General features: G+C 50.7%; 1 protein-coding gene across 1 annotated transcript in view; it reads left to right on the top strand.

Annotated features, from left to right (window-relative positions):
• Window positions 1-15,485, top strand: part of drd3 (dopamine receptor D3) — a 70,343-nt gene that overhangs the window by 15,151 nt on the left and 39,707 nt on the right. Inside the window, exon 2 of the mRNA XM_070892691.1 lies at window positions 3,934-4,043. Coding sequence (XP_070748792.1) covers window positions 3,934-4,043 — 110 coding nt within the window. The remainder of the gene's footprint in view (window positions 1-3,933; window positions 4,044-15,485) is intronic.

Here is a 15,485-nt window from a genome sequence, read left to right as displayed (position 1 = left end):
TTTTTCTCTTTACATATCTATAGAAACTTTTGCAATCCATCTTAATGTTCCATGCAAGCTTCTTCTCGTACTCCATTTTCCCTGCCCTAATCAAACCCTTTGTCCTCCTCTGCTGAGTTCTAAATTTCTCCCAGTCCCCGGGTTCGCTGCTATTTCTGGCCAATTTGTATGCCACTTCCTTGGCTTTAATACTATCCCTGATTTCCCTTGATAGCCACGGTTGAGCCACCTTCCCTTTTTTATTTTTACGCCAGACAGGAATGTACAATTGTTGTAGTTCATCCATGCGGTCTCTAAATGTCTGCCATTGCCCATCCACAGTCAACCCCTTAAGTATCATTCGCCAATCTATCCTAGCCAATTCACGCCTTATACCTTCAAAGTTAGCCTTCTTTAAGTTCTGGACCATGGTCTCTGAATTAACTGTTTCATTCTCCATCCTAATGCAGAATTCCACCATATTATGGTCACTCTTCCCCAAGGGGCCTCGCACAACGAGATTGCTAATTAATCCTCTCTCATTACACAACACCCAGTCTAAGATGGCCTCCCCCCTCGTTGGTTCCTCGACATATTGGTCTAAAAACCATCCCTTATGCACTCCAGGAAATCCTCCTCTACTGTATTGCTTCCAGTTTGGTTAGCCCAATTTATGTGCATATTAAAGTCACCCATTATAACTGCTGCACCTTTATTGCATGCACCCCTAATTTCCTGTTTGATGCCCTCCCCAACATCACTACTACTGTTTGGAGGTCTGTACACAACTCCCACTAACGTTTTTTGCCCTTTGGTGTTCTGCAGCTCTACCCATATAGATTCCACATCATCCAAGCGAATGTCTTTCCTAACTATTGCATTAATCTCCTCCTTAACCAGCAATGCTACCCCACCTCCTTTTCCTTTTATTCTATCCTTCCTGAATGTTGAATACCCCTGGATGTTGAGTTCCCAGCCCTGATCATCCTGGAGCCACGTCTCCGTAATCCCAATCACATCATATTTGTTAACATCTATTTGCACAGTTAATTCATCCACCTTATTGCGGATACTCCTTGCATTAAGACACAAAGCCTTCAGGCTTGTTTTTTTAACACCCTTTGTCCTTTTAGAATTTTGCTGTACAATGGCCCTTTTTGTTCTTTGCCTTGGGTTTCTCTGCCCTCCACTTTTCCTCATCTCCTTTTTGTCTTTTGCTTTTGTCTCCTTTTTGTTTCCCTCTGTCTCCCTGCATTGGTTCCCATCCCCCTGCCATATTAGTTTAACTCCTCCACAACAGCACTAGCAAACACTCCCCCTAGGACATTGGTTCCGGTCCTGCCCAGATGCAGACCGTCCGGTTTGTACTGGTCCCACCTCCCCCAGAACCGATTCCAATGCCCCAGGAATTTGAATCCCTCCCTGCTGCACCACTGCTCAAGCCACGTATTCATCTGCGCTATCCTGCGATTCCTACTCTGACTAGCATGTGGCACTGGTAGCAATCCCGAGATTACTACTTTTGAGGTCCTACTTTTTAATTTAGCTCCTAGCTTCTTAAATTCGTTTTGTGGGACCTCATCCCTTTTTTTTACCTATGTCGTTGGTACCAATATGCACCACGACAACTGGCTGATCTCCCTCACTTTTTAGAATGTCCTGCACCCACTCCGAGACATCCTTGACCCTTGCACCAGGGAGCCAACATACCATCCTGGAGTCTCGGTTGCAGCCGCAGAAACGCCTATCTATTCTCCTTACAATTGTATCCCCTATCACTATCGCTCTCCCACTCTTTTTCCTGCCCTCCTGTGCAACAGAGCCAGCCACGGTGCCATGAACTTGGCTGCTACTGTCCTCCCCTGATGAGTCATCCCCCTCAACAGTACCCAAAGCAGTGTCCCTGTTTTGCAGGGGGATGACCACAGAGGACCCCTGCACTACCTTCCTTGCACTGCTCTTCCTGTTGGTCTTCCATTCCCTATCTGGCTGTGGACCCTTTACCTGCGGTACGACCAACTCGCTACATGTGTTACTCACGTCATTCTCAGCATCGTGGATGCTCCAGAGTGAATCCACCCTCAGCTCCACCTCCGCAACGCGGTCCGTCAGGAGCTGGAGGAGGATACACTTCCCGCACACGTCGTCGTCAGGGATACTGGAGTCGTCCCTGAGTTCCCACATGGTATAGGAGGAGCATAACACGTGACTGAGCTGTCCTGCCATGTCTTAACCCTTAGATAGGCAACAACAATGCTAAAGTTTACTCACTGTTATCGAAGAGAAAAAAGAAAAATTACTCACCAATCACCAGCCAATCACTTACCCCCTTGGCTGTGACGTCACCTTTTGATTTCTTTCTACTTCTTTTTTGCCTTCTCTCCCCGCTGTAGCTGCACCGGTACGCCTCTCGCTGCCGCTGAGCCTTTATAGGCCTCACCAACACCAGGAACTCCCGCCTCTCGCTGCCGCTGAGCCTTTATAGGCCTCACCAACGCCAGGAACTCCCACCTCTCGGACTGCCGCCGCCTCTCGCTGCCGCTGAGCCTTTATAGGCCTCACCAACGCCAGGAACTCCCACCTCTCGGACTGCCGCCACCTCTCGCTGCCGCTGGGCCTTTATAGGCCTCACCAACGCCAGGAACTCCCGCCTCTCGAAAAGAAATGGGTTGCCTCATGTTCTAGGCACAGAAGAGAAGAAGAAGAAGATGACTATATCGATGGATTTCAATTATACAGCCCGGTCTTTTGAAGACCATGCTTTTACATATTATTCACAAATAACCAACTCCATTTGAGAAAGGCGGTACAGGAAATCTCTAACGCGGCAATTTTGTGGGGAAACATAGAAACATGGAAACATGGAAACATAGAAACATAGAAAATAGGTATTGGAGCAGGCCATTCGGCCCTTCGAGCCTGCACCACCATTCAATATGATCATGGCTGATCATTCAGTACCCCACTCCCGCCTTCTCTCCATACCCCCTGATCCCCTTAGTGTAAGGGCCACATCTAACTCCCTCTTGAATATAGCTAACTTTCTGTGGTAGAGAATTCCACAGGTTCACCAATCTCTGGATGAAAAAGTTTCTCCTCATCTCGGTCCTATATGGCTTACCCCTTATCCTTAGACTGTGACCTCTGGCTCTGGACTTCCCCAACATCGGGAACATTCTTCCTGCTTCTAGCCTGCCCAGTCCCGTCAGAATTTTATATGTTTCTATGAGATCCCCTCTCATTCTTCTAAATTCCAGTGAGTATAAGCCTAGCCGATCCAATCTTTCTTCATATGTCAGTCCTGTCATCCCGGGAATCAGTCTGGTGAACCTTCGCTGCACTCCCTCAATAGCAAGCACGTCCTTCCTCAGATTAGGAGACCAAAATTGCACACAATACTCAAGGTGTGGTCTCACCAAGGCCCTGTACAACTGCAGTAAGACCTCCCTGCTCCTATACTCAAATCCTCTCGTTATGAAGACCAACATGCCATTTGCTTTCTTTACTGCCTGCTGTACCTGCATGCCTACCTTCAGTGACTGATGTACCATGACACCCAGGTCTCATTGCACCTACACTTTTACTAATCTGTCACCATTCAGATAATAATCTGCCTTCCTGTTTTTGCCACCAAAGTGGATAACCTCACACTTATCCACGTTATACTGCATCTGCCATGCATTTGCCCACTCACCTAACCTGTCCAAGTCACCCTGCAGCCATTTAGCATCCTCCTCACAGCTCACACCGCCACCCAGCTTAGTGTCATCCGCAAACTTGGAGATATTACACTCAATTGGAGATGTTACATTCAAGCATATAAGCATGCCACGTACTTGTACCATTTTATTCACGTTTGTCATCCTTCCATTTCTCTTCAGATGCTTCTTCTCTAACTTTGTTATCTCACCAAAACTTGTGAAAAAATTACAAAATGAACGTTGTTTCCCACAGGTGGTTGGGGATTGGAGGTTCAGTCGAACAAGCTGCAACATTTTTGTGACACTGGATGTTATGATGTGCACCGCAAGTATTTTAAACCTTTGTGCTATCAGTATTGATAGGTAAGTCTGTTCCTAATACATTTTAATATATTTTAAATGTCAGGAATAGTACTAAGGGTGTTGTTCAACATTAAAAATGATAATCTATGTGTTAACTTTTTCTTCAGTCCTGAAGTAAAGTGCAAAATCTTGAGGTCCTGGACCAAACAGTTTTGAACATCATACGTAGATAACCATTGCTGAATATTTAAGAAGTGTACTTGCCAGCCATCTAAAACAAGCGCTCTTCACTGACCCCTGGGCCTCCCGCTCTTCACTGACCTCTGGGCCTCCCGCTCCTCACCGACCCCTGGGCCTCCCACTCCTCACTGACCCCTGGGCCTCCCGCTCCTCACCGACCTCTGGGCCTCCCGCTCCTCACCGAACCCTGGGCCTCCCGCTCCTCACCGACTTCTGGGCCTCCCGCTCCTCACCGACTTCTGGGCCTCCCGCTCCTCACCGAACCCTGGGCCTCCTGCTCCTCACTGACCTCTGGGCCTCCCGCTCCTCGCCGACCCCTGGGCCTCCCGCTCCTCACCAACCCCTGGGCCTCCCGCTCCTCACCGAACCCTGGGCCTCCCGCTCCTCACCGACCCCTGGGCCTCCCACTCCTCACCGAACCCTGGGCCTCCCACTCCTCACCGAACCCTGGGCCTCCCACTCCTCACCGACCCCTGGGCCTCCCACTCCTCACCGACCCCTGGGCCTCCCACTCCTCACCGAACCCTGGGCCTCCCACTCCTCACCGAACCCTGGGCCTCCCGCTCCTCACCGACCCCTGGGCCTCCCGCTCCTCACCGAACCCTGGGCCTCCCGCTCCTCACCGACCCCTGGGCCTCCCGCTCCTCACCGAACCCTGGGCCTCCCGCTCCTCACCGAACCCTGGGCCTCCCGCTCCTCACCGACCCCTGGGCCTCCCGCTCCTCACCGAACCCTGGGCCTCCCGCTCCTCACCGACCCCTGGGCCTCCCGCTCCTCGCCGACCTCTGGGCCTCCCGCTCCTCACCGACCCCTGGGCCTCCCGCTCCTCGCCGACCTCTGGGCCTCCCGCTCCTCACCGAACCCTGGGCCTCCCACTCCTCACCGAACCCTGGGCCTCCCACTCCTCACCGACCCCTGGGCCTCCCGCTCCTCACCGACTTCTGGGCCTCCCGCTCCTCACCGACCCCTGGGCCTCCCGCTCCTCACCGAACCCTGGGCCTCCCGCTCCTCACCGAACCCTGGGCCTCCCGCTCCTCACCGAACCCTGGGCCTCCCGCTCCTCACCGAACCCTGGGCCTCCCACTCCTCACCGAACCCTGGGCCTCCCACTCCTCACCGACCTCTGGGCCTCCCGCTCCTCACCGACCTCTGGGCCTCCCGCTCCTCACCGAACCCTGGGCCTCCCACTCCTCACCGAACCCTGGGCCTCCCACCCCTCACCGAACCCTGGGCCTCCCGCTCCTCACCGACCCCTGGGCCTCCCGCTCCTCACCGAACCCTGGGCCTCCCGCTCCTCACCGACCCCTGGGCCTCCCGCTCCTCACCGACCCCTGGGCCTCCCGCTCCTCACCGACCTCTGGGCCTCCTGCTCCTCACCGAACCCTGGGCCTCCCGCTCCTCACCGACCTCTGGGCCTCCCGCTCCTCACCGAACCCTGGGCCTCCCGCTCCTCACCGACCTCTGGGCCTCCCGCTCCTCACCGAACCCTGGGCCTCCCACCCCTCACCGAACCCTGGGCCTCCCGCTCCTCACCGACCTCTGGGCCTCCCGCTCCTCACCGAACCCTGGGCCTCCCACTCCTCACCGAACCCTGGGCCTCCCACCCCTCACCGAACCCTGGGCCTCCCGCTCCTCACCGACCTCTGGGCCTCCCACCCCTCACTGAACCCTGGGCCTCCCACTCCTTGCCGCCCTCTGGGCCTTCCGCCCCTTGCCAATCTCCGGGCCTCCTGCTCCTTGCCAATCTCCGGGCCTCCACTCCTTGCCGCCCTCTGGGCCTCCCATCCCTTGCCAATCTCCGGGCCTCCTGCTCCTTGCCGACCACTGGGCCTCCTGCTCCTTGCCAATCTCCGGGCCTCCTGCTCCTTGCCAATCTCCGGGCCTCCTGCTCCTTGCCAATCTCCGGGCCTCCTGCTCCTTGCCGACCACTGGGCCTCCTGCTCCTTGCCAATCTCCGGGCCTCCTGCTCCTTGCCAATCTCCGGGCCTCCTGCTCCTTGCCAATCTCCGGGCCTCCTGCTCCTTGCCGACCTCTGGGCGTCCTGCTGCCGAGTGCATTACTCGCCTGCGCGCGCTGATTTTGGATTTGGCTCCAAACTGCACTTTCGACCTCTGCCCGCTCACAGCCCTCATCTGGGCAGGTAAGTGATTGGCTGGTTAATTGATATGTATCTCCCTTTCTCTTTTATAACAGATGCGCCTAATTAGAGGGATGGCAGGGCAGCTCAGTCCCATGGAGTGCATGTCCTGTGGCATTTGGGAAGTCCTGGATGCTTCGCGCAGCCTAGACAACCATGTGTGCAGGAGATGTCTCCAGCTTCAACTACTCGAGCTTTTCGGAGCTTGAGCAGCGGCTGGAGTCAATACGGTGCATCCGTGAGGCTGGGAGCTACGTGGAGCACATGTTTCAGGAGGTGGTCGCCCCGCAGCTTAAAAGCGTTCAGGCAGAAGGGAAGTGGGTGACCACCAAACTGAGGAAAAATGCTAGGCAGGTAGTGCAGAAGTACCCCCCTGAGTCCATCTCGCTTTCCAACCGATATTCTCTTCTGAGCACCGGTAAGTGTGATGGTGTCTCTGGGGAGTGCAGCCAGAGCCAAGTCCAAGGCACCACAGGTGGCTCAGCTGCACAGAGGGGAGGGACAGAGAATAAAAGAGCTTTAATCTTAGGGGATTCAATAGTTAGGGTAATAGAAAGACGTTTCTGCGGCCATAGACTTGACCCCAGGACGGTATGGTGCCTATGTCATTGGTCCCAATATGGACCACGACCTCTGGATGTTCACCCTCTCCCCCCAGAATGCCCTGCATCTACCCTGTGACACCCTTGACCCTGGCACCAGGGAGGCATGGTATGGTCCATATTGGGATCAATGACATAGGTAGAAAGAGGGATGAGGTCCTACAGGCAGAATTTAGGGAGCTAGGAGAAAAATGAAAGGGTAGGACCTCAAAGGTAGCAATCTCCGGGTTACTACCGGTGCCACATGCTAATGAGTACAAGAGTAGAAGGATAGAGAGGATGAACACATGGCTGGAGAGTTGGTGTAGGAGGGAGGGCTTTAAATTCCTGAAGCATTGTGACCACTTCTGGGGGAGATGGGACCTGTACAAACTGGACGGGTTGCACCTCAACAGCGCCGGGACCAATATCCTCGTGGGGAGTTTTGCTAGTGCTGTTGGGGAGAGTTTAAGCTAGCTTGGCAGGGGAATGGGAACCTGAGAACAAATTCAATAGGGAAGGAAGTAAAGCTGAAATTGGAAAGCAAGAATGTAGAAAGTGAATCTGTAAGACAGAGGAAACAAGGGTTAGTAAGTAGTAATCAAGGAGGTCTGCCTGTGCTAAATGGTACATATACTTCAATGCAAGGAGTATAGCGAATAAGGCGGACGGGCTGAGAGCACAAGTAGACACTTGGGAGCAATTATAGCCATTACAGAGACATGGTTGACAGAGGGGCAGGATTGGCAGCTCATTATTCCTGGTTACAGGATTTTTAGACAGGACAGAGAGGGGGTTAAAAAGGATAGGTCACGGTATTGATTAAAGAAACTATTACAGCTGTGAGGAGGGATGATATGTTCGAGGGATCATCAAATGAGGCCATACGGGTTGAACTGAAAAAGAAAAAAAATCACACTGCTGGGCGTGTATTATAGACCCCCAAACAGTGGGTGGGAGATAGAAGAGCAAATATATAGGCAAATTTCTGTGAAGTACAAAAATCATAGGGCAGTAATAGTAGGGGATTTTAACTATCTTAATAGTGATTGGGACAAATATATTGTGAAGGGTGCAGAGGGTGCGGAATTCCTAAAATGCATTCAAGAGAACTTTTTTAGTCAGTATATAGCAAGCCCAACATGGGAGGGGGTGGTTCTGGATTTAGTTTTGGGGAATGAAGCTAGGCAGGTTGAAGGGGTATTAGTGGGAGAGCACTTCGGTGCCAGTGACCATAATTCAGTCAGATTCAAGGTAGTTATGGATAAGGACAAGGATAGACCAGGAATAAAAGTCCCAAATTGTGGAAAAGCTAACTTTGCTAAGTTGAGAAGTAATTTGGCCACAGTGGACTGGAAACAGCTACTTATCGGTAAATCAGTGTCGGAATAGTGGGAGGCATTCAAGGAGGAGATCTGGAGAGCTCAGGCCAAATATGTGCCCTTAAAGAAAAAGGGTGGGAATAACAATTCTAGAGCTCCCTGGATGTTTTACAGAGGAGGATAAAGAAAAAAAGGAAGCTTATGTCATATACTGACAGCTAAATACTGTAGAATCTCTAGAGGAATGTAGAAAGTTCAGAGTTGAAATTAAGAAGGATATTAGGAATGCTACGAGAGAGCATGAAAAGTTTTTGGCAAATAAAATCAAGGAAAACCCAAAGATATTCTATAAATATATTCAGAGCAAGAGGATAACTAAAGCAAGGTTAGGTCCTATTAAACCATGAGGGTAATCTCTGTGTGGAGGTGGAAGATGTGGGTATGGTTCTTAATGAATAGTTTGCGTCTGTTTTCACAAAGGAAAGGGGCAATGCAGATACTGCTATCGAGGAGGAGTGTGAAATTCTGGATGAAATAAACATAGTGAGAGAGGAGGTATTAAAGGGTTTAGCTGCTTTGAAAGTAGATAAGTCCCCAGGCCCGGATGAAATGCATCCCAGGCTGTTGAGCAAAGCAAAAGAGGAAATAGCAGAGGCCTTGACCATCATTTTCCAGTCCTCTTTGGATTTAGGCGTGGTGCCGGAGGACTGGAAAATGATGGTCAAGGCCTCTGTTTGTTTAAGAAGGGAGAAAGGAATAGGCCTAGTAATTACAGGCCTGAGAGCCTAACCTCAGTGGTGGGAAAATTATTGGAAAAAATCCTGAAGGACAGGATAAATCTACATTTAGAAAAGCAAGAATTAATCAGGGACAGTCAGCATGGATTGTTAAGGGAAGATCATGTTTGACTAACCTGATTGAATTTTTCAAGGCGGTAACCAGGAGGGTCGGTGAGGATAGTGCGTATGATGTAGTGTACATGGACTTTAGAAAAGCTTTTGATAAGATCCCACATGGCAGACTGGTCACAAAGGTAAAAGCTTACGGGATCCAGGGCTAAGTGGCAAGTTGGATCCAATATTGGCTTAGAGGTAGGAAGCAAAGGGTAATGGTTGGTGGATGTTTTTGTGACTGGAATGATGTTTCCAGTGGGGTTCTGCAGGTCTCAGTACTGGGTCCCTTGCTTTTTGTGGTATATATCAATGATCTAGATTTGAATATAGGGGGTATGATTAAGAAGTTTGCAGCCAATACTAAAATTGGCTGTGTGAAACATAGAAACATAGAAAATAGGTGCAGGAGTAGGCCATTCAGCCCTTCAAGCCTGCACCACCATTCAATAGATCATGGCTGATCATTCCCTCAGTACCCCTGTCCTGCTTGCTCTCCATACCCCTTGATCCCTTTAGCCGTAAGGGCCATATCTAACTCCCTCTTGAATATATCCAATGAACTGGCATCAACAACTCTCTGTGGCAGGAAATTCCATAGGTTAACAACTCTCTGAGTGAAGAAGTTTCTCCTCATCTCAGTCCTAAATGGCCTGCCCCTTATCCTAAGACTGTGTCCCCTGGTTCTGGACTTCCCCAACATCGGGAACATTCTTCCCGCCTCTAACCTGTCCAGTCCCGTCAGAATCTTATATGTTTCTATGAGATCCCCTCTCATCCTTCTAAACTCCAGTGAATAAAGGCTTAGTCGATCCAGTCTCTCCTCATATGTCAGTCCTGCCATCTCGGGAATCAGTCCGGTAAACCTTCGCTGCACTCCCTCAATAGCAAGAACATCCTTCCTCAGATTAGGAGACCAAAACTGAACACAATATTCCAAATGAGGCCTCCCCAAGGTCCTGTACAACTGCAGTAAGACCTCCCTGCTCCTATACTCAAATCCCCTAGCTATGAAGGCCAACATACCATTTGCCTTCTTCACCGCTGTACCTGTATGCCAACTTTCAATGACTGATGAACCATGACACCCAGGTATCGTTGCACCTCCCCTTTTCCTAATCTGCCGCCATTCAGATAATATTCTGCCTTCGTGTTTTTGCCCCCAATGTGGATAACCTCACATTATCCACATTATACTGCATCTGCCATGTATTTGCCCACTCACCTAACCTGTCCAAGTCACCCTGCAGCCTCTTAGCATCCTCCTCACAGCTCACACCGCCACCCAGCTTAGTGACATCTGCAAACTTGGAGATATTACACTCAATTCCTTCATCTAAATCATTAATATATATTGTAAAGAACTGGGGTCCCAGCACTGAGCCCTGCGGCAACCCACTAGTCACTGCCTGCCATTCTGAAAAAGACCCGTTTATCCCGACTCTCTGCTTCCTGTCTGCCAACCAGTTCTCTGGCCACGTCAGTAGATTACCCCCAATACCATGTGCTTTGATTGATAATGAAGAGGAAAGTCATGGACTGCAGGAGGATATCAATCTACTGGTCAGGTGGGCAGAACAGTGGCAAATAGAATTTAATTTGGAGAAGTGTGAGGGCTTTGGGAGGGCTGATAAAGAAAGGGTATACACATTAACTGGTAGGCCGCTTAGAAGTGTAGATGAACAAAGGGACCTTGAAGTGTTTGTTCACAGAACCCTGAAAGTAGCAGGCCAGGTGGATAAGGTGGTTAAGAAGGCATATGGAATGCTTGCCTTTATTGGCCGAGGCATAGAATACAAGAGCAGAGAGGTTATGCTTAAATTGTATAATACTTTGGTTAGGCCACAGCTGGAATACTGCATGCAGTTCTGGTCACCGTATTACAGGAAGGACGCAATTGCACTGGAGAGGGTGCAGAGGAGGTTTACGAGGATGCTGCCTGGAATGCAGAATCTTAGCTATGAGGACAGATTGGATAGGCTGGGTGTGTTCTCCTTGGAACAGAGGATGGCTGAGGGGAGACCTCATTGAGGTGTATAATATTTTGAGGGCCCTGGATATAGTGTATAGTAAGGGCCTATTTCCCTTGGTGGAGAGGTCAATTACAAGGGGGCATAGGTTTAAGGTGGTTGGTGGAAGGTTTAGAGGGGATTTGAGGGGAAGCTTCTTCACGCAGAGGGTTGTGGGGGTTTAGAACTCACTGCCTGGAAGAGTGGTGGAGGCAGAAACCCTCACCATATTTCAAGGGTGCTTGGATGGGCACTTCAAGAGCCGTAACCCTGCAGGGTTATGGATTTAAAGCTGGTGTGGGATTAGACTGGATAACCTCTTGTTGGCTGGCGCAGACACGATGGTAAGTACATCCTGGAATCTAATATGGCCAGAGTTATCTCCTGGACTAGCTTCGATTGCCTGGATGGGTCGTAGAGGAATTTTCCCAGATTTCTTTTTCCCAATTGGCCTGGGTTTTTATCTCTTTTTGCCTCTCCCAGGAGATCGCATGGCTCCGGGTGGGGTGGAGTGTAAACATAGAAACATAGAAACATAGAAAATAGGTGCAGGAGTCGGCCATTCGGCCCTTCTAGCCTGCACCGCCATTCAATGAGTTCATGGCTGAACATGCAACTTCAGTACCCCATTCCTGCTTTCTCAGCATATCCCTTGATCCCCCTAGTAGTAAGGACTTCATCTAACTCCTTTTTGAATATATTTAGATATATAAATGTTGTGATACATGGGGTATCGCAGTTGTAGGGGGGGAGCTGGTTGGGCCGGATGCTCTTTACCTGTCCACCATTGATCATTGTTCATAGGTTTATATGTAACCTTCAGGGCTCCTGACCGAGGGCCGTGTGGCTCTCTGTCAGCCGGCGCAGACATTGATACGTATGCTTATCACTATAATAAATCACACCTGGCCCATGCTGGAGCTGATCACCTTGTGACCTTTAGATTTAATATAAACTCCAAAAGTGAGCACTGCAGGGAGAGCCTGCTTTATATAGGGAGGCAGCATGAGGTGCAGTAATGTGTGCCTCCCGGGCTTTCCCCATCTGTTGGCTATTACATGTAATTACATGGTACAATGCATGGTACAGAGCATGGCTGCAAATACATCACAACACTTCCCCCCTAAGCCTTAGATGCGGTTTACAGATCAAGCCTGACCGGGGGTCTGCGCTCTCTGGTTGAGCGTCTGAGTTGGACGCTGGATATGGGCGGCCTGACCGGAGTGTCGCTGCCTTGCGGTGCTGGGGCTCTGGTCAGAATGTCCGGTGCGACGGGTTCTGTCTCTTGGCTGGTTCTGTTGCTTGTGGTTGGAAGTCGATGTCACTGTAGTCATCCAGTGGTTCTGGACATCGGTGAATCTCAGTTTGGTTTAAGCGATGTGCTTCTTGCAGGTTTGGCCATTAGTGAGTCTTACCACGAATATCCTACTCCCCTCTTTAGCCTGCGAGCCACTTGGGGCCAGTACCAAAGTTCAGCATGAAAACAGGGTCATCGACATTGATACAACGCGTTACAGAGTTGCGGTCATGATATGTACATTGCTTCAGACGCGGTTTTCGACAATCGCACTTAAAACCGGGTGCACGAGGGACAACCTTGTTTTGAGGGTCCTCTTCATGAGGAGTTCGGCGGGTGGAACCCCTGAGAGTGAGTGGGGTCGCGTCCGATATGCAAACAACACGCGAGACAGACGGGTCTGCAAGGGGCCTTCCGTCACTCGCTGCATGTCCTGCTTTATGATCTGTATGGCCCGTTCAGCTTGGCCATTGGAGGCTGGTTTGAACGGGGCCGACCTGACATACTTTATACCGTTACAGCACATAAATTCGCGAAATTCGGAACTCTTAAAGCATGGTCCATTGTCACTAACAAGGACATTGGGCAGGCCATGGGTCTCTATTGTGGTGGTGGATGTGCAGGACGACATTATAACACATTCGATCCATTTCGAATAAGCATCAATTAGAACCAGGAACATTTTTCCTAGAAAGGGACCCGTGTTGTCTACGTGGATGTGGGACCAGGATTTGGAGGGCCAGGACCACAGGCTCAGGGGGGCTTCCCTGGGTGCGTTGCTGAGTTGTGTGCATGTGTTGCACCAGCGTACGCACGACTCTAAGTCTGCGTCGATGCCGGGCCACCACACGTGCGATCTCGCAAAGGCGTTCATCATTACGATGCCGGGGTGTGTGCTATGGAGGTCCTTGACAAATAAATCTCTGCCCTTCTTGGGCAGGACTACGCGATTTCCCCACAAAATGCAGTCAGCCTGGACGGATAGCTCATCCTTGCGCCGGTGAAACGGCTTAAAATCGTCATGCATCTCGCCATACGTGGTTGCCCAGTTTCTGCTTAATATACAGTTTTTCACCTGGGACAGCAGTGGATCTTGGCTGGTCCAGATTTTTATCTGGCGCGCCGTGACAGGTGACCCTTCGCCCTCAAAGGCTTCCATGGCCATGACCAGTTCTGTGGGCTGCTCCGCTTCACCCTCGGTGATGGTGAGCGGGAGCCGGCTGAGCGCATCTGCGCAGTTATCAGTGCCTGGTCTGTGGCGGATCGTGTAGTCGTAAGCAGACAGCATTAATGCCCACCTCTGAATGCGAGCTGAGGCATTGGTATTAATGCCTTTACTCTCAGAGAATAACGACGTGAGCGGCTTGTGGTCAGTTTCTAGTTCGAACCGCCGGTCAAATAGGTATTGGTGCATCTGTTTTACCGCATACACACAAGCTAAGGCCTCCATTTTGACCATGCTGTACCCCTTTCAGCCTTGGAAAGGCTGCTGATCGCATACACTGCAGGTTGGAGCTTACCCAACACGTTCGCTTGCTGAAGCACACACCCGATCCCGTAGGATGACGCATCACACGCTAAAACAAGATGCCTACAGGGATCATACAGCGCCAGTAGTTTGTTTGAACACAATAAGTTTCTGGCCTTCTCGAAAGCAGTTTCTTGATTTTTATCCCAGACCCAGTCATCACCCTTACGGAGCACTACATGTAATGGTTCAAGCAAAGTGCTCAGCCCAGGCAGAAAATTACCAAAGTAGTTCAGTAGTCCTAGGAACGAGCGCAGCTCCGTCGTGTTGCGTGGTCTCGGGGCCTTCTGGATCGCCTCCACCTTAGAGTCTGAGGATCTAATGCCATCTGCTGCGATTCTCCTTCCCAGGAATTTCACCTCTGGTGCCAAGAAGACGCATTTGGTTCGTTTCAACCTTAGACCTACTCGATTTAGTCGGCGTAGCACTTCTTCCAGGTTATGGAGATGTTCATCGGTGTCCTGTCCGGTGATCAAGATGTTGTCTTGGAAGACGACCGTTCCCGGGACAGATTTCAGCAGGCTCTCCATGTTTCGTTGGAAGATCGCAGCTGCTGAACGGATCCCGAAGGGGCACCGGTTGTATACGAACAGCCCCGTGTGTGTGTTTATGCACGTCAGCTTCTTGGATGATTCCGCCAGCTCCTGGGTCATGTACGCCGAGGTGAGGTCCAATTTCGAAAACAGCTTTCCGCCCGACAGGGTCGCGAACAGATCCTCCACCTTGGGTAGCAGGTACTTGTCCTGTAACGATACTCGGTTTATGGTTACTTTATAGTCTCCACAGATTCTAATTGTCCCATCACTTTTAAGAACGGGGACAATGGGACTGGACCAGGCATTAAATTCCACTGGCGATATGATGCCTTCGCGCTGAAGCCGATCTAGCTCGACTTCTACTTTCTCTCGCATCATGTAAGGGACCGCTTGGCCTTGTGGTGAACGGGTCTCGCGTCTGGGCTGAGGTGAATTGTCGCACACACGGCTTTCCCCACCGACGATAATGCTTTTACATCGTCCCATTTCCAATTAAAATTCCGTAGCCAGCTTCTGCCAAGCAGCATGGGCCCGTTACCAGGAACAATCCACAGTGGCAACTTTTGCACAGAACCATCTTACAGCACTTGAACCATTGCACTTCTGAGGACCGGGATAATCTCTTTGGTGTAGGTGCGCAGCGTCGCATCGATCGGGCTCAGCTTCGGCCTGTGTGCCTTGTTTCTCCATAATTTCTCGAAGGCCTTCTGGCTCATGATCGATTGGCTCGCACCCGTGTCCAGTTCCATCGATACCAGTATGCCATTTAGTTTAACGTTCATCATAATCGGGGGACTCTTGTTGGTAAAGCTGTGCACTCCATGTACCTCTTCCTCCTCGGTCATCTCTGCGCAATCCTCAGGATCTACGCTTGACCTCCCATCCTCCGCTACATATCAAGTTGTAGCACGTTTACACATTCGTTGGAGGTGCCCCATCATTGAGCAATTCTTGCAGATATA

Source organism: Pristiophorus japonicus, chromosome 11, assembly GCF_044704955.1.
Source record: "Pristiophorus japonicus isolate sPriJap1 chromosome 11, sPriJap1.hap1, whole genome shotgun sequence".
In the NCBI taxonomy this organism is placed as follows: Eukaryota; Metazoa; Chordata; class Chondrichthyes; family Pristiophoridae; genus Pristiophorus; species Pristiophorus japonicus.
The sequence above is the reverse complement of the archived record's forward strand: the minus strand, read 5'-3'. Positions and strand labels throughout refer to the sequence as shown.